Here is a 23,330-nt window from a genome sequence, read left to right as displayed (position 1 = left end):
CCCAGAAGCAATCTCTTGGAGGGACTTTTACAGCCTTAATTGGCACTACGAAGTGGAAGGAGAATCTCGTCCAAAAAAGGTTCGGAGGATACATCTTTAGAGTTCTCTTCCTGTTTTCCAACCTTCACGTTTTCGGAGCTGAAAAAAGTCCTTTCTTCCTGTTTTTCGGGGCTTTCTTCATGTTTTTCGGGGCTTCTTCCTATTTTTAAGAGCTTTCTCCTGTTTTTCAGAGCCTTCTTCCTGTTTTCCAATGCAGGTCTGAGGACAGACCCTTAATTCGGAGGGGGCACCTGTCACATGACATCCATTAGTCAGCACTACGTATACCAGTTAGTTAATCGGGTAGCTAGAGAGACTATATTATCCATCCTCCTCCACTCATACGAGTCCATTATAAGGGGGCATTTTGTCACGTGCCACGCTAACCACTCTTATAGTTAGTGACCGAGCCACTTAGATTAGAGTATACACAACATAGCTAATCACATAAAGACAATATATAATTAGAATCGGAACTGCGATTTTGATACCCGTTCCATCCATAGTCCACGCATAACCCACCACACTGGCCTGGAATGTGAGTATCAACGCTGCAGGTTTGTCTTCGTCACCATTAGCATTGGTCCACTGGAAGTCCCCGTTTTTTAGTCTCCAGTTGGACATTTTGAATGGTCCTGTTGCGTGGGACATGCCATTCGCAACAAGTGCAGAGACGAGGGCTTCGTGCATCATGGGTCGGGAGGAAGGGGAACGGGGATCCAGTGAGCTGGGGGGGTAGCTGCCGTTTGCGGGACAGATATTTTCAGTTAGTAACATCGATCTGAGGAGGTTGTCTGCCACGGTGCGGTTCTGGTTGGAGATTTGAGTGGTGATGCTGTTCGCCCACTCCTTGGATAGAGTGATTGCATTTACCTGCCAGGACGACGAGGGGAAGATGTTAAGGAAGTCGCCCGAGACGAGAGTTTCGGCTCGTTGGTCGAACATATTTGTTGCGTTTGTGAGGCTTGTGGCTAACATGCGAGATGTTGCATTTGCCCATAACCCGCTCACGGCGCATGTGGATGCGCTGAGGTATTTCTGGCCATTGTCGCAGAGATCGGGCTGTACGACGATGGCGCCTAGTGTCTGATCAGTCGAGAAGGGAACATCGTCTACCCAGATGATTTGTCCTTGACCTTGGTCCTGACTCTGATTCCAGAGCTGCTGTCGAGTTATATTCTTATATGGCACAGTATCAACCCCGTTGGCACCAGTTGCATTAAGAAAAGTTGCCGGAAACTCAAGAACACGGGTATCATTCTCATTCATAATCGCATTTAGTACGCAAATCGAGCTCACAAATGGATGCGCGATCTGGATTCGCGCCTCCCCCGTCGTGGCTCGAGAATTATCCTCAAGAGACCTCCAAGCCATCATAGACAAACCCGCTGCAACCGGTGCTTGCTGCACAATAGCTACTGTACTATTTGGCGCATATTGCACATACAACGTTCTCGTATATGTCTCAAGGATGTTTACAGCACGGTGGATGATGGTCGGAAGCTCGACCGGGTATAGTGGTGGCATCTCGTCGACAAATCTTCCGTATCCGTTTCCTAGTTCTTGAGTCACGTATTGCAATCCGAATAATGTGGCTTGGTCCTGGCCAATGCTTGGGAGGTTTCGGAGGTATTCCCAGCCGATGGCGGGAGACTGTTCGTTCACTTCAGTGACAACTATTAGCTATGCATGAACATCTTAGAGGAAGTTGTGATCATACAGTTGTATATATCATCTTCCAAAAGCGCACCGGGCTGTGTGAGTGCCATCGGGAAAACATCACCATACACATGGTCAAGCCCTAACTCATACTCCCCAATCGAGAAACTAACGAGTCTCGGCAACATCGCAATAGCACTCGCCGGCCCAACGCCCGAAGCAAGCAAAATACTCCCCGCAACAAAGCACACAAAGCCCATCTTCAGTAACATGGGAAACCGCGGTGTCGTCACACTGGCCCGGAACTCAGGAGACCACAAATATCCCACTTGCGTGGCATGATACGCAGAGAATATTGCGCCGAACGGCACCGCGGAGGTCGATTGAGTGAGCAGATATTGCTGATACCCGATCATGGCCGTCGCGATTGATATCTGCATCAATATTTCGTGCAATTTGGCAATGAATTGAAGCAAGTTCGTCCACTGGCTGTCTATCCCCAGGAAGCGGGTTTGAACATTCAGCACGATTAGGGTTGCTGCGACTGCGAGTGGAATTATGTGGAATTGCAGGAAGTAGCGAACTGCGGTTGATCTGTCGCGGCCTATAACGGGTTTGCGTCGTTCGGGCGTTGAGGTGGATTTACCATCTTCGTTGATGCGTATGCTGCCGCTCGAGTCGATGCTGACTCGGCGAAGTGGCACTGGACTATCTGATGGGGTTGGTTCTCTGGACGTAACTTAGCAACTCTAAAGAATGCAGTTTATCACCGCTATACATACTTATAGCTAGCGTTCCTCTGATTCATCGCGGAAGGAAAGTCTCGTAAAGGCACGAGCGCATCATAACTTCCATGATTGCCCATCTTGTCGCGCCTTGAACAATCCTTCTTTTGTACCCCCAGTGAGGCAGCGGCCCACGATATTTAAACATGCCACAACACAAAATCTCCGAAGCCAAGCTTAAATCTCATGCTAGCGCGTTTCATCTACAACAAATTAAAGTGTATGTCTATCATTGAATCTGTTGGAGGCCCAAGCTGTGAAGGATCGCCCAGCGAGAGACAAGATCATTGGCCGTTGTTACGCCAACGTCTGAGCCTCACCAATCAGTTCTTGTCAGATTCATACGCTTAATTTCTAAGCCTCACTATTTTTAGTACGTTTTTACGCCAGTACTTGTGTTAAGGTTTGATCATTTACTCTTTAGGTTGAATCAAAGTTTTCAATTTTGTTATGAAAGCTCATCCCATATTGCCCAAAACTTTGGCCAAAGCCAAGAAATGCGAGACCATATTGATCACAAGTTTGTGCTCGCATAGAACGAGACATCCGAAACAACAAACAAATAAAGGTATACGCACAAAGTTTATCACTTTTTCTACAACTGTTGTACTTCTTTCTCGAGCTTCTCAATATCGGCTTTTTGTTTCTGCACACCATCGGCAGCGTTCTTCTTCTCTTGTTCCTCGTCCAAGTTGCGAATGCTGGCTGACAACTGTTCGATGGCTTGGAGATCTTCATCGGTTAGGGTATTAGAGCGCACGGGGCGGAAGGGTGCTGGTGAGCCAGCGCGAGATGTGAGGAACTGTATGGGTTAGACTTAATAGTTACTAGAGACAAAAGCAATAGGGAGGCGTACCGAGCTAGCAGCACTCAAAAGAGCAATCAAACTGGCCTGGACAACATCTTGGTGGAGACCGACACCCCAAACGACATCTTTCGATTGAGAAGCCGTGCATTGAATATAAGTAGCAGCGCGGACGTGGCTTCCTACACCAATAGAGTGCTCCTTGTAATCTTGCACGTCGAGATCAATTCCCAAAGTGGAGAGAGCGTTAGCCAAGGACGAAATAGCACCTGGACCAACACCAGTAATGGGATGTTGGATGCCGTCAATCTCGATGATACCCGTAAATCGACGGTTGAGGTTTCGTGTGTTGAGTGCTTTACCAGATTCCACTGGTGCTGGTGAATGCGATCGATCGGTAGTGATGTTATAATCGATCAAAGTAAAGCGAGGGTTTGTCTTGAGATGATAGGCATTTTCAAAAAGGGCCACAATCTCGCTTGGGCGGAGCTCACGGCTAAGTCTCTCGGTTTCTTTTTGCACAATTTGACTGAACTCAACTTGTAAGCCTCGTGGAAGGTCGAGTTCGAGACTCTTGAGTATGATCCATGCGGCACCTCCTTTGCCACTCTGGGAATTGACTCGAATAACGGCCTCATATGTTCGTCCAATATCTTGTGGGTCCAAAGGAAGGTAAGGAATCTCCCAGGGGTCATCAACGTTGCTACTAGTAGCTTCTCGGGCCACGAATCCCTTCTTGATAGCATCTTGGTGGCTACCACTAAATGCACACACCACCAACTGACCGCCATACGGCCAACGTTCGTTGACTGGGATCTTATTGCTCTCTTCGACGACTTTGATGACAGAGTTCAGGTCTGAAAAGTCGATATTGGGGTGAATACCCTGGGTGTAAAGGTTTAGTGCAAGAGTGACCAAGTCGACATTTCCCGTTCTCTCTCCGTTACCGAATAAAGTTCCCTCAACTCGGTCAGCACCAGCCATCTGGGCAAGCTCAGCGGCTGCAACAGCACAGCCACGGTCGTTGTGAGGATGAAGAGAAACTGCAAATTTGTTGCGCTCGGTCATATTGCGGCAAAAGTATTCAATTTGATCAGCATAAACATTTGGCGTAGACATTTCAACGGTAGCAGGCAAGTTGAAAATCATAGGATGCTCCTCAGTTGGGCCCCAGGCCTCTTTCACGGCTTCACAGACTTGAATAATGTAGTCTGGATCAGTGTCGGAGAATGTCTCGGGAGAGAATTCGTATTGCCATTCTGTTCCGGCAGTGGACGGGTCATCCTTGGTGATGGAACGGGCGAATTTGGTGCACTTGACGGCCAATGCAAGACTCTGTTCTTTTGTCATGTTGAAAACAATGCGACGGAAGCAGTCACTTGTAGCCAAGTACATGTGAAGAATGGCCTTCTTTGCGCCCTTCAAGGAGTCGACTGTGCGGCGGATGAGATCCTCTCGACATGGTGAAAGAACTTGGATCCAAACATCATCGGGAACGGTACCGGGTGTCTCAATAATTCTGCGAGTGAAGTCGAAATCGGTCTGAGATGCGGATGGGAAGGAGACTTCGATCTCCTTATAGCCGAGCTCTACGAGCATGTTGAAGTATTTCCACTTTTGTTCACCGTCCTGCGGGATGTATTAGCAACCTCACCCTCAACCGATCCACCAACGATATCTTCAAAACATACCATAGGGTCCACCAAACTTTGATTGCCATCTCGCAAATCGGTAGCCAGCCAGCGAGGCGGCTTGTCGATAGTCTTGTTCGGCCATGTTCGGTCCGGGAGGTTGAGGGGTTTGAACCGTTTGTATTTTTTTGAAGGATCCTTGAGCCTGCATTGAAATCATATAATTAGCGCCATTGCTCCATGCAATATGCTATCTCAATCGCAGAAGGTACGGTCGTACATAGGCATTGTGAAGGTTGTCGAGTTTTATTCTTTTAGCGGGGTGAAAATGACGACGATAGAAAATGGCGGGGCCCTCTCGACGTCGATAGCTTATCGTTGTACGGCGAGGGGTCGGATCAATGGGAGGTACAGTACTTGAGTACACAAATCAATGAGATGAAGTTAATTGAATCAGAGACGATGGGATTGACAGAACAGGGAGATTAAATAAGGATCTGTCCTGTGAGTCAGAGTCGATATTGACTCTTCAAATGCTGGAGTGGGACAGCCCCCGTAGTCGGCGTATCACAGGGCAGGCGCTGATTATCTAATCCAACCACGCCTTTTGACGCCTGCATTCGTATGGTACTTCTTACTTGCTACAATGTTTCTTATTGACTAGGAGGAGTACAAGCCGGATGTAACCTCCAGATGTGAAAAGTTGACAGGATATTATCGATCATATGCATGAAGCCCCTGCAAAGCATGACAGTACATTTACGAGCTGTCCTCTTCCAATCAATGGACCGGCACACAACTCGAACTGATTCCTGTCTCACGCTGACTCAGTAGTTTCGAGCTGAATCGAGCAGGGATTAATGCAGATGGCGAAATCAACTGACTTCGGCGGCATCTCATGATGGATGGGCTCCATCTGAGCGACCTCGCACTCTGACCCATGAAACAAATATCACTGTGTCGACTCGAACTTTTTGGACATTGGCGAAAACAAATAAATTCTCCCTTTTTACCTCATTCTTCCCTTTTCAGAGCTCTGCGGAGTAGATTATGAGTCAGGATGAAAAAGCAAATTGTTTGCGGGGTTGCGGAGACAAGGATGAACTCCGGCAGCCATTTACGTAGTGAACGTGCTCAGGAGGTCCTAATCCCTGTCGATAGGATAGCCAACACCCATTAATGGGGTCTCCTGCAACTGCTAGGATCAAGTATCACTTTTGATGCTTTGGACCATTAGTCTGAGTCGTGATATTGTGGAAGTATGTACCAAATACTATATCTGTTCTGAACAGAGGATGTGACATCCACCATGTTGAGTAATCAAATCTCCATTTAAAGACAGATACTGCTTTTGAATAGAAGCATAACACTGAGTACCGACATCGATACATATTGATATGGACCGGCAGTAACAGAGCTGAGGACCACGCGGATAATGTGGCTTCGTTATTGGTACAGTCTTGGAAGATCGCCGGTCAATGACGAATCATTCCTGCAACCGCAACAGGACTTAATTAGAATTTGCTTGAGATCAATTCGAAGCTATGAAAGAGACTTCATCATCACAACAATCAAGTAAATACTTAAATTCAGCCAATTGACCCGAGTTGGTTCCAAATTTTGATGGACCTCGTCCTTATCTCCTAGCTCGCTTATCACATCATGGGGTATGGGGTACACTTTGGCCTTAGCTAGGGCTAAGGGCAGGGCTACCTATCAGTGGTCTCCCTATATATTCTAATTGACCCTAAATAATCTAAAGACAGGCCGACATATCGACTCGATGAAATATGATTCAGCTATTTCGCGTCCATGGTGTTCTGTAACGTTCCAAATTGGATTTTTTCTAGCTGCAGATGATTGGGAAGACATTCGCGAGGCTTGGAAGGGTACATCCTGCAAGAAACCAAAGCTCCATCTTCTTCAAAGACAAGTATGACAGGAAGCGTTGCAACTTACAGAGGCAGCAACTCGGGTAGAATCTCAACGAAGCAAAGTTCTTTCTAGTAGACGGGATTCCACAAAGCGTATACCTCAAGTTGGCAAATCTACTTGCCAATGCAGGTGTCTACGTATCCCTGGGAATCTTCCGAAATCCCCGTCGCCTGATGCAACAGGGACATTCCTCTGAACAATGGTACTCTTTTGGTGACCTCGTGTTGTTCAATGGTTTCTGACAACACCCGCAGTCGTAGTTGCAGCAGCCACCTCTTGACTTGCAGAGACTTTTCCTCCATTCATTGTTGTGCGAATTTCCTGCTGTACCATACCAGCGAATCCAAGCTCCCTTAGGCTTCTCGAACACCAACTTGCCCATCGCACGTTTGTGGAACCACCATTCCCCATCCACTTTCTGGAGTTCTTCTCTGTAGCCATTCAGCGTTTCCTGCTCCTTCCCAGTCAAAATTTGGACTTTTTGGCGCTTTTCCATTGCCGCAATTTCTTCCTTCAAATACACCTCACGCTGGAGAATCTGGACGCCATGCATAGTTTGCTTTTCACGGTCATTCGTCCATTTGATTTGTTTCCATTGATTTGCACTTGAGGTAAAATGTCTGCCCAAAAAGTCTTGGATATCTTGTGCTGTTTGATATTTCTTCCGACGCACGAGCGCCTCTTCGATTCTTTCGAATACCTTCATGTTGATGTTCGGTCTGTCTTTCAGTGCGAAATTCCACCCTAGAAAGATCTCTTTGAAGGTATTTGGAGATAAAGAACTTTGCAGGCGGTGATATACGTTTCGACATAGGCAGCGACCCGGACTTCTGGGAAACATAACTTTTTCTCTTCGGTGCCTACAACTTTCGATTGCCTCGTACCAAGCATCAGGAAGGGTATATCTTGAAGTCATTGATTTCTGCCTACTCTTGGCCTTACGTTGATTCAGTCTCATGAAACTTTCCTAAAATGGCAGCTCTTTCCTTTTTGGGGAAAGTCGATTTATTTTCGTATATGCAACATTGCATACTATGTTGGTTTTAGAAACCTATGTACTTGAATTCGCACAATCACTTCCTACTTTTCTTTCCCTTGACCTTATTTCCCCCTTTCTTCGCAGCACCCTTTTTCGGCGGCGCGATCTTACTTTCTCGCTCTTTTCTTCCTTTCTTCCACATTCTACCTTCTTTCCGATCTTTGCTATCGTCCAACTTCTTCTTTTCCTTCCCGCTCAATTTCCGCTTCTCCTTCTTACTCAAGCCCGCATCGAGACCGTTGAGCTCTATCAAGCCACGTTTCTGTGCTTCTTGCTTCTCCTTTTCCGTCTCGAACCAGGTACGTTTTGGTCGTGACATGATCTCAGTCTGATGTCTGAGTAAATTCTCGCCCTTGGAAGTTTGCATTTCGACTTGCGCTAGTTCTTTTTCTTCTTTTTCTTCGCGCAAGATAGCGTCTATTTCGTCTTGTAGGTCTTCAATTTCCTGGCCGAGCTTGTCCTGGATTTCAGATCCAATGACTCGGCTGACGATTTTGGCTCCTTGGCTTTTGCCGGATTTGACTGCTGCGCGGACGACTTTTCGGTCGGGGTCGGCGGCCAATGTGCATGCTCGACCGGAACGACCGGCACGAGCAGTACGGCCAACACGATGGAGGTAGATTTCGTGTGTCTGGGGTGCTTCGTAGTTGATGACAGTTTCGACGCCTTTGATATCAAGACCACGAGAAGCGACATCTGTTGCTAGGAGGAAAGCTACTTTTCCGTCGCGGAAGTCTTCAACACTTTTGATACGCTATATAGAGCATCAGTACGAAAAAGTAGGCTGGAAGCAATGATTAACATACCTGTTCCTGACTCATGCTACCATGCAATTCAGCAGCTTTCAATCCGAACAAACCGAAAATGACTCTAACGCGATGCGCCTCTTTCTTCTGACGGAAGAAAATGATCACACGAGCTGTGTAGACTTGTTGGCACAAATGTATAAGTGAAGCAAGTCTTTTGTCCTCACGACCAGGTCGCAGTCTCACAAACTCTTGGATCAATGTGCCGGCAGTCTGCTTCTTCGCATCCACCATCAGGCGAACCGGACGGTTTAAGCCCACACGAATAAGTTTATCGACTGAATCCGTCATGGTAGCGGAGAACAGCATGGTCTGACGAGACTTAGGAATAGTAGTCAAGATCTCATTCAATTCGTCAGCGAAACCATCTTCCAACATTCGATCGGCTTCATCAAGAACAAGAATTTCAAGTGTATCGACCGTAAAGCTAGAGGAGTTTCTCATGTGGTCAATGAAACGACCGGGTGTGGCAATAATGATATCCGGTCGTTTCTTAAGAATGTTCTCTTGCTCACGTAAACTGAAACCACCGATAAGTTGACAGAAGGTTATATCAGTATATGTCGCAAGTTTTGTAGCAACATTGTAGCACTGCACGGCGAGTTCACGAGTCGGCATGAGAATAGCGACACGACTAGTAGGCACTTTGCGTGGTCTGTACAGAAGTCGTTCAAGGATGGGAATGATGAAAGCACCCGTTTTACCGGAACCTGTAACAGCACCACCAACGACATCTTTACCCAGAAGGGCGACAGGGATAGCCTTGCGCTGAATAGGGGTTGGCTTTGTGAACCCCACAGCTGCGAGACCTCGAAGAATAGGACGAGAGAGGTTGTAGTTCTGGAAAGAGCCGTTTGCAGCATCATCAGCATCCTTATCCGCTGAGGCAGGTTCTTCAGGTGCAAAGAACGCTTTTCGTTTAGCGATTTCTTCGGCGTTTTCGCTCTCGGATTCGGACTCTTCGTCGGACGCTATATCGTCTGGGTGCGCAACAGGGGATGCTACTGAGTCGTCAGACTCTGCACCGGAGTCATCGTCAGAATGAGCATTGCCATCGTCTTCTGGCTCTGAGTCGTCATCCTCTTCCTCATCTTCATCATTCTCTTCATCCTCGTCATCTTCCGGCTCTGCGCCGTCAACACCCATACCGAATCCATCCGCAGCCAGCAATTCATCATCTTCAAAATCGGGCATTTCAGCATCGTCTTCTTCCTCCTCATCCACCTCTTCATCAGCCTCCTCCTCGCTGTCAAAGCCTTCGAATTCCTCTCCTTTCTTCTCGGCTTTGCTCCTCTTCTTTTCAATCTCCTCTACCTTCCTCTGCTTGCGACGAGCAATGATATCATCAATATCTACAGCCTTCTTATTCCCACCCGCAGCCTTCTGCTTCCCATCGTCCGGACCCCATCCATCAAAGTCCTCAATAACATCCCGCGTCGCATTACCGCCAATATCAAACTCGAATTCGGGATCTAACACGCCATCATCCTCTCCATCATCGGCTTCCTCATCTTCCACATCGTCGCCAGCTTCGTCTTCAGACTCTGTTTTTCTGCTCTTCTTCGATTGTTGTTGCTTCTTCTGTTTCTTCGACTGTTTCGACGGTTGTGAAGTTGTATTCTGTTCGCGCTTTCGCTTTTTCGAAGTTTTGGATGTGGTCTCTATTTCGGTCGTTTCTTCGGTTATTTCTTCGGTCTCGTCAATGGCGAAGCCTTCGTCGTCGGACAATGTAAATACGAAATCATTGTCGTCTGCTGGTTTTGATTTCTGACCCATTTTGATGGGATCAGAATGAGTTTCAATTCCGATTATGAAAAATAATATATGAAGCAAAAAGTGTTTTTCTAAAGAGTCAGACTAAGGGTGAAACAATAATTGGATCAGAAAAACCTCAAAAAGAAGGTATTCAAATGCTGACTGCTCGGCCGCAACAAGAGATTGAGAAAAAAAAGTTTCTACGAAAAGTCATGGCGGTGACTATAAATCCGGCAGAATTTGAGTTGAGCTCCCAACTAAGTTGCTGATTGGGTTTTGTGACTCCCGCCGCCCGGTTAAAGGTGTACCGTTGCATAGTATCATCTATATAGCGTTTTTTAAAAGAAGAAAGAAGAGAGAATTATCAACTTAAACACTTTTAGATTTCTTTAGCATAAGCAACATGAAAAAACAGATAACCGCAGACGTGAGACGGTGGGATATTCTACATCTAACAACAGAAACAAAAGTACTCAAAACAAATACCACATATAGAAAAACCCCAGGCCAAAAAACGACAAGGTGGGAATCCCCAGGCAATAAAAAAAACCAAACATCAAATAGCCAAACATGTAGAAGACTCTATTCGAGATCAAAAGAAACCATAAGAAAGTGTAGAAATCACCTCACATAATCACGCCGGTAATGCTCATGAATCATGCTTTGACAATTCCCAAATTCAAAGAATTAAGCACAATGATCGAACGTTCCGAGACCAGCTTGGAAACGAGAAAGCCTTGTGTATGGGTAAGTGACGGCAAGAGAGCTATCGCTTCACACAATAATTGAAAGCTTTGCAAATTGCGCTGTAATTAAATAGCCGTGATCTGCACAAGTAGATCCTCAAAGCATCCGCTTCCATTGGGACACTCTTATGATGAATATGATTGAATACTGATCATCAAATGCCTTCAAAAGACGTTGCCAGTGAAGAATGAGCGGGCGCGGAGCTTGTCGAATGATTTACCGGATGGCAGCTCATTGTATGAGTCGCATGAGACAAATCTTCTGCTATCAACAGCACCGCTTATGATACAGACGAGAATCTCGAAACATCGCCTTTTCATCAGCTGTTCTCGTGATGTCTGTCCAACTAGCGATAATCAAAGCCAATGACCGACAGATAGCGAGTCGGCTGCTTAGCAAGTAAATGAAGTAGCTAGGAGTGGTTCGACCTTGATCCACCGGTTACATCAACCCCTCTTCACCGATACCTGGCAACCCGGCACCGGCGACATTAATGTTCTGACCTTGCATGACACCACCAACGGCCAACCCGCGACCGGCGAGTTGAAGATCGGGATTGCATGGTGGAGAGTGAGATTTGTGATACTTGAGTCCGTTAAGGTTCTTGTACCGCTTGCCACAAACCTCACAACGATATGGCTTCTCTTTCTCCATTCCCATTGTACCAGGGTATGGCGCTGACGTCTCCGGATTGACTATCGAGAAGGTACCGTCGCCGTTTTCGTGGAGTTGTTGATTGTTGTGACCGTGCTGACCAGCTATCAGTACAGTGTACTAGAAACTCAGCGTACTGCAAATGTATATAAACTTACCGCTTTGTGGTACTTCAACCCATTCTGGTTCTTGTATGCTTTCTCGCAACCGATGACAGGACATCTGAAAGGCTTGGGCTCTTCATTCGGAAACATGCTGGCTAACGAAGTATCGGGCACGCCGGCGAGCATTTGTTGTTCTCGGATTCGTCGGGCTACTTCGCTGTTAGGACCGTATTGACTATTGCCTAATTTGAGATGGGTTTGCGAACTTTGCCCTCCAAACCCTCCGTTGGGACTGAAGAGACGTTTTGCAGGCTCATCAATGCATAGATCGACCATATCATTACCTCCCCCAAACCCTGGAAACTGTCCGTTCTGCGGTAGAACACCACCCTGCATGGTCAAATCACCGAAACCTCCGATGACGGTGTCGTCGAGCTCGGCCGGAGTACCGGGCCCAGATGAATCTGGAGTGTTGCGGAATTGCGAATTCTGCAGAGGGTTCGACGATAAGGTTGGAGTGTTTACGGAGGATACAGTAGGGTTATTTTGTAGTAGCGTGTGGGCGGGAGCGATGGGTGTGCCGGGCTGTGAGCCGCGAAGACCTTGACCTTGAAGCATGCTGAGGTTTAGTTGAGGCACCCTCTGGTTGGGATTGTATCCTCCCTGTGTGGTTGGCATCTGTGTAGAAAACATTTGAGAAGTCGAGTCCGATAAGCCCATTGCGTCATCCATCTCCATATCGTCGATTGTGTCCAAATCTAGAGTGGGCTGTGTTGATGTGAAGGCATTCGTGTCGATAGTCTGATTTGGATTGAATTTTGACTGTCCGTTCGGCGAACGGTCTTGCTGCATTCCGCTGTTTTGACCCATATTTGACTGACCTTGAGATTGTGCCACGGCAGCGGCTGCAGCCATAATCGCGGCTCGATTATCGCCTTGGCTAGGGCGTTGTCCACCCTGTGTAGTTTTCTGCGCATGTGCTTCTTCATAATGTTGCAGCAAATCATGCAATGACGGTAGAGTGAGCCCACAGCAGAAAAAGTCACGCATGAAATTCGCTTCCAATTTCGGCAGGTATGAGGAAGAATGGAAAGATGGAGATTGGAATGTGAACGGGGAAGTGCCGGTCATGATGATACTATAAATCAGTTAGTAGCAAGTCGAGACGATTTCCATGACGAATCATCAAAAAAGCATTAGATCAGATCAAACAAGGATTTGTGCTGAGAAGAGTGTATCGGGTGCAAACTAACTCGTCTCGTATCCAACTTCCAACAGAAACTCCGCCCCAGCTCATACCACCGACCAAACTACCGGCTAAAGATTCGCGACGAGGTTTCTCTCTGTTTGAACCCATCACTGAGATGGGCTTCGTTCCATTTCCCCATTGGGACATGCTTGCGCTCAAAGAGTCTTTTCGAGCAGCTGCTGCCTTATAGACAGCGCTTGCGTTGCTAGCGGTAGGGACCGAAGAATTGCCGGCGCGATCATTGTTGGCGGCTTTTTGAAGCGCCGAGGTCAAATTAGATGCTTGTTGGCCTGGTGGTGAGACTGATGTCTGCCGAGCGGAGAGATCGAAAGGGGATTGTTGGCCGTTCATTGTATCGGTCTGTCCTGGTGATGGCGACTGAAACAAGGGCAAGTGCGAGACGTCGGCGGGATCTTCGCCGTCGGTCTCTACAAGAGTCGAGTCCAGATAAAGAGGGCGGTTATGAGAATCTCTGGAAGCTTTGGGGTTCCAGGTAAAAGAGTCCTTTTTGCGACTTGAAAGTTTGCGTGGGTAGGAGGAAGTTGCGCCAAAGCCCACAGGAGTGCTGATGGGGGTCGATTCGCTGGTAGACAGGTGATCGTGGTCGCTAATAGAAGACGAGTAGCAAAGAGATGGAGGAGTATCTGTGTCTGCGGCGTCGTTCATGAGAAGCTTGACTAGATGAAAATGGAAATTATTGTTCCTCCGCTGGCAAGTTGCGAAGAAGGCTGAAGAAGGAGCGGATCCTCAGGCGAGGTTCTGTAGATACTAAGAAATCGGGATCGAAGCCGAAACAGTGGCGAGTCCAAGCAGCTCGACACTACTAGAACGACGTATAGAACAGACGAACGAAAAGGAAAGAAATCTATATTCCCCTTTACTTCTGGCTCTCTCTCTCTCACAACCACACAAGAGTCAAGTTACTTCGATTTTGACTGATGATAGTTCATCCCAAAAAAAAGTTGTGAGAGCGAGCGTGGAATAACGATAAATTACTGTTAGGTGTGGACGGCGAAGAGGGGACACACGGCTTAATGAGTTCAGTAATACGGGGATCTGGTTCCGGGTCAGTACGCTAAACATACCGCTATTCCGGATAAGGGACTAGTGCTGTGGTGCGGTGGGAAATTATGGCGGGTGGCCATACAAACTGCCTGCCAGTTCAGACTTGAAAAGCAGTCTTGTGCATATTTGGACTAGGGCCTCCCGCCATCCTTACATAATACATGGTTCAGCCATGTATGTACACGGAAATACCTCGAGGACGGTAATTACAGCGTATTGAAACGCAGGCTTGCGGTGAAAGTCAAAACGGCCAGTGATTGAGTCATTGACTGTCGCCCAACCAGCCCTGCGATCGTTGTCCTTGCATACCACGATGCAGAATACATTGTCGATATGTTTGATTTGAGAGCTTGCATCCGCGATCACGGAAAGACTATTCATTGTATGTGCACGGGGAGTCGCCTTTAGGGACTCGGCACAATGGAGTCGAACTGTCGGTACTTACTTCTGAGGAAGACCCGCTAATCCATTGTTGAACTTTTGGTGTTATGGTTATTCCACCACACAGGCCTCTTCGACCGTTCACTTACAGTCTTCTCGATGACATTGCATTTGTATAATCATTGAGTAATGAATCTGAGAGGGACGATGTCCTGGAACAACTCGCGCTGAGACAACGAGAACAGCATCCCCGCATCAGCGTCATCAGTCGTCACTGTTTAGCGCGATTATAGAGTGTGATTGGCCACCTGCGCCGGTCGTCTCAATGTGTACAGTGTGCAGTAGATCAAAGTCCGATTCTATTTACCGAGCAAGATGAAGGCGGACCGATGGACTACAAGTATACTTTCTCCTTCATCCACAAGGCTTAATTGTCGTTCAGAATATAAATGTCAATTACGCACTTTATATAAGATGGTATTTTTGATATAGTGGTACGCTGTCTTGGCCGTACGTTGTCGCATGCGGACACTAAGCTGTCCCGGAGGCTTCTTACAGCCACTTACTCAACCGACTCCATCGCGCTCCGTCGTCGATGAATTATGCACCATGGAGCGCCTTAATTGAGCTTCGGAGGGCCAGTCAAGTGGTAATACTCCTGCCATCTTGCATCTAGTATCTACTCCTCATTTTTGGACACGGCAACGAATAACAAATTGATTTGTCGAAGCTAATTTTAAGATAAATTGATATGTTTGAGGCTGTCGTGTCATCCTAGGTGCGGGTACGTTAGTTACCTTGTACATACGGAGAAACGGAGTACTCTTGTTTGCATGTTAACATTAGTCACTCGATCCTCCATCTTTCTCCATATGTGGCGGTTTCCATGAGGCCTATTGCGCCTTGAGACGTTTCTAGCCAGATCTTCTTAGTCACAACTTACGTACACTGTACACTGTACACTGTACACTCGAATTGAGGCCAGGTCGCGACATCAGTGGAAGCAATGGATCGTAGAAGTGTCTTCATACACTACTGTATTGCGTTCCGTATTTTTGATACGTACTCCATGACACTTATTCAGTACGTACTAGCCCACTGCCCAAACAAACAAGGCAATGACACTCTTTTGTCTGTCCTTGAATGTTCACAGTTAGCCAATAACTACCATGGTAGCTACCAGTTCCATTATTTCAAAGTTCGTGCTTGTGGTCATAGCGACCTACTTAGTATGCTTACTAGTTGCTAGACATTCTTTCTTGATCAGCCACGTGCCATATTCTGTACAACTTAGCCAAAAGCTCCTACCAACTCCAACGGGAACCGAGTTCAGAACTGAGATCCATGAGCTCCCGTGATCACTTTCGTGCTGGGGAAGCCATCGCTGGTAAGCTTCTCCAGCTCCCGAGGTTGAGTTGCCGAGTACCTATTGGACATGCTTCTGTCCATGTGACCTTGAATCGTCAGGGACATACCCAAATATGGGGTCAGCCCCTGATGTGCGGTTTCAATTCTGCATGCAGATCGAGAAATTGGCCAATGCTGATGCATAATGTAGATTGACTTATGGAACTAGCTGCTAAACCAACTATAGTTACCTACTACGTATCCATCAGTGTCAGCCGACTTACGGAGTAGCGCTGTCTCCGAGCTTCAGGAAAGTTACACTCGTAGATGATCTTGCCGGACCATTCTCTGCTTCAGTATAAGATTTGCGCGGCAGCCGTTGTTGTTCTCGTTCAATATTTGACAACTTACTACCTCAATAATGGTTCGTATTTGGGTACGTAGTCCAATGTCGTAACGATACTACTTGAAACGGCGCGTAACTTTATTTAGAAATACGGCGATACTTGCCATCTATGTACGTACATACACCGCAAGCAACTAGACCAATTATTCACCATCCATGGATTGATTGGCCATCGTAACGCCAGACTAAGTAAGATCAGATCTTTGAGATCTAAAAACCCATCTGCTGACCACCGACATATGTACTCCGCAAGGATTCTGGGGGACATTCCGAAGACCTTAAGCACTCCAGGACCAAAAGTAAAATATTTACGTACGTACCGGCGTTTGTACGGGAACAAGAGTTACAAAACACAAAGAAGAAAAATTACGGCACAAAAGACAGCGGCAAAACGAAGAAGGCTTCGAGAAGATTGTCATGTGCTTCTAGCTCGGATGTGAACCAGCCAATCAAGTCTCAATACGGGATACCTTCCCAATCGGGGGGGAACAAAAGTGGGACTCACTCGTGCCGATCATTGCCGGACTGCCAAGATCGGTCCCTCTCTGACTAAGCATGCAAACAGTGCAAACAATGCCAAAGCGGAGCAAGTTTCGTCACGACGTGATTGGCTGCTTTGTTATTTTCTTTTCTTTTGTCTGGTATCAATTTTTGCAGCGACGCAAGAAGTGGGCAGCGCGACGAACCCAAGACCGCGTACTTCAAATTTGCGCCAGTCGTCAAAGTTTCTTGACTAGCAGCGAGTCTAGAATTACTGCTAGAGTCGAGAGAAACCGAAAATGGCGGAACCGGTAAGCATTTCAAAGTCTTTCCCCGCGATTTTGAGAAAATGTGGCATACTAACAATTGCTTGGATAGACCCCGGCCGTTCATACAATCTCGCAGGAGACTGTCAATGAACCTCCTGCAAAGAAACAGAGACTGGACGATGTGGCCCCTACCGAAGAGACCCCCAAAGAAGACCGCCGAACTGAATTACGAAGGCGGGGTATTGCGCCAGTCAAACCAGAGTATGTCAATTATTACGATAAATGCGGTTGCAGATATCAAATGAATTGATTGCTGATGATACCCATCGTACAGGTTTCTAATTACCTTGAATGGCAATCAAACGGCAACCAAAGCCTCGAACGAAGATGACGATATGGCCGAAGGCGCCGCTCATGTCGAAAAGGAGCAAGATCAGGATAACAAAAAGCGCAAGCAAAAGAACAGAGGTCAAAACGTAGGACGCAAGTTCGGAAGATCGAAAGACGAAAAAGGTCTCTGTGCGTCGCGTTCTACGCAACCGGAGTTTTCTCCAGGTCAATGCCAGTACGGCGACAAGTGCAAGTTCGAGCACGACCTCCGCGTGTATTTGAGCGAGTACAAACGGGAGAATCTACACACCTTTAATGACGTTTGTCCCATTTGGGAGGTCCGCGGAACATGTTCTTCGGGCTGGAAATGTCGCTTTGTGCACTCCCATATGACTGAAAGGGATACATCGGATGGCAAACGTGAACTAGTCCTTGTAGAAGATGAAGAGCGCAAAAAACAATGGATTGCGAGACCCTTTTCGAAGGACGATGGAATGGCAAATGTTGTTCCTATTGTGCACAAGGACGCTTTGAGAAGAAGAAAGTATCCCATGCCTAAAGCTGAAGCTTACCTTGCCTGGTTCGATCAGACTACGAAAGAATTGGAAAAGTTCGTCCATAACAAAAAGGCAAACGAGACCGATGGTGCGGAGTCGGAACTTCGGCAGGAGAAAGAGGATAACAGAGCCCAATACACTGAGCCTCCATTCCTGCCATCGGAAAAAAGAAGAATCTATTTTGGTGCAGAGACCCCAGCCTTGGCCCCTTTGACCACCCAGGGAAATACTCCGTTCCGCAGACTTTGTATGGATTTGGGCGCACAGTTCACATACTCTGAAATGGCGATGGGTATGCCATTGGTTCAGGGACAGAAACCGGAATGGGCTCTTCTGAGAGCACACGAGTCGGAACTTGCGTCACCAACTATTTCAAGCAAAGCGAACATTGTGCAGGGCTACGACAATTCTCGTGATTCCAAGTTCGGCGCTCAAATCGCAGCTAACAAGCCGCATGTAGCTTTGAAAACAGTAGAGATTTTGGCAGCTCTCACCCCACATCTTCGGGTAATTGATCTCAACTGCGGATGTCCCATTGATATGGTTTTCAAAGAAGGATCTGGATCAGCTCTTCTGGATTCACCTGCCAAATTGGAAAAGATTCTTCGTGGAATGAATGCGGTATCCGGCGAAATTCCGATTACCGTAAAGATTCGTATGGGCACTAAGGATAACCAACCCACTGCGCTCAAACTTGCCGAACGTCTCGTGTTGGGTGGTACAGATTCTCAAACGATGGGCATTGGACCTCCAGGCATTGCTGCCATCACTCTCCATGGTCGCAGTAGACAACAGCGCTACACCAGAAGTGCGGACTGGGGTTATATCTCTGAATGTGCAGCGCTCGTCAAGAGATTGCGTTCAGAGTCAGATGCATTGTCAGACACTGTGAGAGAGCCGGAAGAGAGATTGCAGCCCAATGGAGGTAAAATTTACTTCCTTGGAAACGGTGATTGTTACTCTCACGAGGACTACAATAATCACATCCAAAATGCAAACGTCGACACGGTTATGATCGGACGTGGCGCTTTGATCAAGCCATGGCTATATGAAGAAATCCAAACCGGACAATACCTAGACAAGACAGCATCGGAACGATTGGCCTTGGTTGAGAAGTTCGCCCGTTACGGAATGGATGCTTGGGGCTCCGACGAGCACGGTCTGGGAATGACTCGACGGTTCCTTTTGGAATGGCTCAGCTTCGCTTATCGCTACGTCCCTGTTGGTATGCTGGAATATCTCCCTCCACGAATTCAGGATCGACCTCCAGCGTTCCGTGGCCGAAACGAGTTGGAGACGTTGCTTGCCAGCGACAACTACAAGGACTGGATTAAAATCACGTAAGTCACATCTCTAGTTGTTGATCTATATTCGCTTATGCTAACCTCAATCGCAGAGACATGTTCCTTGGACCCGCTCATCCAGACTTCAAATTTGAGCCCAAACATAAGAGTAACGCCTATGACGCGGAGACTCAGGGATAGATAAAAATATACTAGCTCATTAGATCCATAATATGCATATGAAAATCCGATCATTATCGTATTGAAACTACATATTGAGATGCCTTAACTCCCATGAACGCAGTCCGAGCATGGCCTCTGATTGGTCGATGTAGCTCTAAAAATGACCGCACGTGATATCGCATCTCAACGGCATCAACCTGTCAAAGCAGCCTCACAACAAGTACTCTCCCTATCCATACTTGTTCTCTCTTTTAAAATATTCCCAAATATACACGAACCTGACGAATGCTATGTCCATAGACCTCAACTGGGAGGCCGCCACCTCCGGCCCCGACGGCGAACAGCTCGCCGAACGAATCCGCTCCTTCATCCACGACAAATTCCAACAAGTGCCCCTCCCGCGCTTCATACGATCCGTAAACGTGCATTCGTTCGACTTTGGCAGCGTTGCGCCGGAATTAGATATTAAGGATATCTGTGATCCGTTTGTGGATTTCTATGAGGAGAGTGATAGTGAAGACGATGATGATGACGACGGTGATCATGAGGAGGATGTACGGTCAGATACCTCATCGGATCGAGCGGCGGATTCAATGACGACAGGCAAGCGAGGGATGAGATATGGGTATGAGAATAATGGACATAGCGAGAATAATACGAATCATCACGACCATTTACGAACATCGCAGTGGGTGGCGGGTGAAATCGATGGTCATCATCAGTCTGCACAATCGCCGTTGCGGTCCCCAATTGGGTTGGGTGATCACTTGAACGCGCAGTTCAGGTCTGGAACCCCAAGCATTCTCCCCGGCGTTACGTCGAATCTGGGTTACCATTTGATGATGGGGAATCTGTCGGGGACACAGACTCCACTAGGTGCTGTTGCGGGTGGCACGCCATATGGAACGGGTTGGCCTGATGCTGTGATGCATGGCGGTAGTCGGGCGATGGTGCAGCAACATAGTATAAGCAGAGGACGGACAGAAAACAATAACAGAATCGATACAGGGTCACCGTCTCGGCCATCGACTGCAAATACCAACCCAACTCAGCTATCCCAAGGACGAAGCGCAGCCGGTAGCTCGTCGAATAGTACTAGCAACGATCCTACGGTCATATATAACGACCATGCATCCTCTACGACCCCCACGGTGCACGGCCTCCACGAAGGTGATCGATCCCGCGAAAAGCAATCACAAGTACCTATATCGGACGAAGAATCTCCTCCATCACCAACACCACACATGCGCGAACGTCGCCCAGAAGATTTCCAAGTAATCTGCCGTGTGAAATATGCCGGAGACGTGAAACTCTCCCTAACAGCAGAAATACTGCTTGATTATCCCATGCCCAGCTTCGTAGGTCTTCCATTGAAATTGAACATAACGGGCATCACTTTTGACGGTATCGCGGTTGTTGCGTATATCCGCCGAAGGGCGCATCTGTGTTTTTTGTCGCCGGAAGATGCCGATGCCTTGTTGGGCGATGAGGAAGATGATCAACAACAACATCAATTTCCAACGACCTCAGCAGAAGGTATCTCTAATAATGTCACTGACAACAATGCCAATCCCGAAACCCATCCACCACAACCAAGACGCCGATTCGGCAGTCTCCTTCAACAAATCCGCGTCGATAGCGAAATTGGTCGCAAGGAGAACGGGAAACAAGCCCTGAAAAACGTGGGAAAAGTCGAGCGATTCGTGCTGGATCAAGTTCGACGCATTTTTGAGGATGAATTTGTGTTTCCTAGTTTTTGGACGTTTCTTGTATAAAACTATTCCTTCTCATATCGCATACAGAATCTTCTTGAAAGGGAAGGGCTGGAAGGTTGGTGATGATGCTCGACATGTATGATAGTCTGAAGAGTGCGCTTCTCCTAGAGTTATAGGTTTGGAGCTTGAATGATACCCATTTCTACGGAAAGTTAACAAAGTCATGAGATTTTATAGTATATACTTGTCAAACGCAAGTAGAAACTATGAAGTCTTTAATCGCTTAAAGTGCAATCGCTACGAAAAGGAAAGATGACTGAACATTCAATTTCTTCGTATTGTTCCTAACGCTCCTTTCCAACACCAATTAAATAAGACAGATGCTATGATTGTATAACCCTAACTTTTTAAAGGCTTCAGTATCAATACAATAAGCATCGTTCTCTGTCACTTTCGTGGTAACCGTATACCGTAATGCTAGGCTGGTGCCCATAATGCTGCCGCGGGGCATTCATTGATCTCCAAAAACGATCGAATCAACCATGAATTCTTACCCGATGGCGGTGAAACATATATCCCTACTACTCACAATACCGGAAGAGCAGTCCATGGATCAGGTGTTGTGTTTCAGATGATTTATCGGTCCTTCTTGGGAGCCTTGTCGGACTCGGTGAGCTTGTCACCCAAGTTGTGGTACTCGCGCTGCAGGCCTTCAGTCTGCTTCTTAAGAGTCTCGATGTCACGGTCCTTGGCTTCGAGTTCCTTCTTGAGACGTCCGATTTCGCCTACGCTGCCAGCTTCGGCGATACGAGCGGCGTCCTTGCCGCTAGCCCTCTTGTCGCCTTCGAGAAGCTTAACGCGGTCCTCGAGACGGAGGACTTCGACAATCATGATGTAGGTACGGTTGAGAATCAAGGAAAGGAAGAGTGTGAATCCGCAAAGATACATGTTACGCTGAGAGTAGAACTTGCGGGCCTGGACTTCCATGCGCTCAGTACCGAGTGCAGCAGCTCTGCTATTAATTGTTAGCGGAAGCCTGTCATTAATTTATGTAGCATATGGATTATACTGACCCAACACCGGTAGTATCCTTGCTGAAAGCGCTCATCTCAAGCTGCACACGGTAGACCCGGTTGACGCTATCGATGAAGAGGATGAGGATGAAAATGAACGTAATCTACCGACCAATGTCAGCGAGCAAGACCATCAAACAGACCAAATTTTGTAGCTAACCCTCAATCCATACTGTAGTTTCGCTACTATTGGACTTTCTGATATGAAAGCAAAGAGCTTTCTCTTCACGGTGTACGGGAGAGGAACAATCAAAGCGAGGAAGACGAGCATCTCGAAAACGAGAAGCATGAACACCTAGTCATGAGATCAACGTAAGCAATTATGCCACAAGCAGGCAGCGATGATAATACTTACGAGAGTGTAGTAGAGCGTCATGTTGGCGGTTGATCGATCTTCTGAGCTAGTTCTGGATGAACGTCAACAAAAGCTTCCAAGCGGTGAGACGAACGCGCGTTCACAATTTTGCTAAAGAATGATTGAGGCTCTTACTTGGTGTCTTCGAGTTGAGTCGATCGGTATCGAGTATCTATCTATGGTTGTTGTTGAAGCGAGGATGAGTCGAGAGAAGAAAGCAAGTGTGGCTTCTTGGACTGTTTTTGTGCAGCCTGAAACCAGAGCCAAAGACGTCAAGACCTTTCTCTACGTCATTACCCAGTCCCACAGTCGGGAGGCACGTGAGTTTGCACCGTTTGCTTACACGGCCATCGACACGGGTAATAATTACCACACTAGCCACACTCAGTCAGTCGCAAACAAAAACAATGCCATTGTCTCCTCAACAAGAGAGGAAGATGGCTATATGCTCCTCCATTATGATGCTTAAACTAATATTACTTGTAGCCTTGAGTCATAGCGAGGAATATGTGGCACAGGAAACCAAGCAACCCTTTCTTCGATGCAAGACGCTACCAACAATGACTCATGTTTTCGCCCAGATCAATTCTTGGAAAAAGATTGATAGCTCGGTGCAAGGACGGATCGCAGAACGGATATGTCCTAGCAAAAGGCTTTCCAGATTAATGCAAGCTCGCC

At 47.2% G+C, this 23,330-nt stretch overlaps 6 protein-coding genes across 6 annotated transcripts; 1 reads left to right on the top strand and 5 right to left on the bottom strand.

Moving 5' to 3' along the window:
• Positions 1-453: 453 nt before the first annotated feature.
• BHQ10_003930 (uncharacterized protein) lies at positions 454-2,563 on the bottom strand (the record flags this gene model as incomplete). The annotated part of the gene is made up of 3 exons (XM_040876241.1): positions 454-1,703; positions 1,760-2,427; positions 2,481-2,563. The coding sequence occupies 3 exons, from the start codon at positions 2,561-2,563 to the stop codon at positions 454-456; spliced, it is 2,001 nt and encodes a 666-aa protein (XP_040732434.1).
• A 515-nt stretch (positions 2,564-3,078) lies between these two features.
• On the bottom strand, positions 3,079-7,560 carry BHQ10_003929 (uncharacterized protein; the record flags this gene model as incomplete). Its single annotated transcript, XM_040876239.1, has 4 exons — positions 3,079-3,285; positions 3,340-4,917; positions 4,980-5,124; positions 7,190-7,560. 4 exons carry the CDS (start codon positions 7,558-7,560, stop codon positions 3,079-3,081), a joined length of 2,301 nt encoding a protein of 766 aa, XP_040732433.1.
• A 367-nt stretch (positions 7,561-7,927) lies between these two features.
• BHQ10_003928 (uncharacterized protein) lies at positions 7,928-10,475 on the bottom strand (the record flags this gene model as incomplete). The annotated part of the gene is made up of 2 exons (XM_040876238.1): positions 7,928-8,647; positions 8,700-10,475. 2 exons carry the CDS (start codon positions 10,473-10,475, stop codon positions 7,928-7,930), a joined length of 2,496 nt encoding a protein of 831 aa, XP_040732432.1.
• Positions 10,476-11,642: 1,167 nt separating this feature from the next.
• BHQ10_003927 (uncharacterized protein) lies at positions 11,643-13,874 on the bottom strand (the record flags this gene model as incomplete). Its single annotated transcript, XM_040876237.1, has 3 exons — positions 11,643-11,951; positions 12,014-13,097; positions 13,213-13,874. The coding sequence occupies 3 exons, from the start codon at positions 13,872-13,874 to the stop codon at positions 11,643-11,645; spliced, it is 2,055 nt and encodes a 684-aa protein (XP_040732431.1).
• A 3,312-nt stretch (positions 13,875-17,186) lies between these two features.
• Positions 17,187-21,284, top strand: BHQ10_003926 (uncharacterized protein; the record flags this gene model as incomplete). The annotated part of the gene is made up of 5 exons (XM_040876236.1): positions 17,187-17,198; positions 17,266-17,417; positions 17,491-19,383; positions 19,440-19,495; positions 19,810-21,284. The coding sequence occupies 5 exons, from the start codon at positions 17,187-17,189 to the stop codon at positions 21,282-21,284; spliced, it is 3,588 nt and encodes a 1,195-aa protein (XP_040732430.1).
• A 576-nt stretch (positions 21,285-21,860) lies between these two features.
• BHQ10_003925 (uncharacterized protein) lies at positions 21,861-22,673 on the bottom strand (the record flags this gene model as incomplete). The annotated part of the gene is made up of 4 exons (XM_040876235.1): positions 21,861-22,239; positions 22,298-22,401; positions 22,458-22,592; positions 22,653-22,673. The coding sequence occupies 4 exons, from the start codon at positions 22,671-22,673 to the stop codon at positions 21,861-21,863; spliced, it is 639 nt and encodes a 212-aa protein (XP_040732429.1).
• Positions 22,674-23,330: the final 657 nt, after the last annotated feature.

Source organism: Talaromyces amestolkiae (genome assembly GCF_001896365.1).
Source record: "Talaromyces amestolkiae strain CIB chromosome Unknown scaffold6.1, whole genome shotgun sequence".
Lineage (NCBI taxonomy): Eukaryota > Fungi > Ascomycota > Eurotiomycetes > Eurotiales > Trichocomaceae > Talaromyces > Talaromyces amestolkiae.
This window is presented reverse-complemented; position numbering and strand designations above follow the sequence as displayed.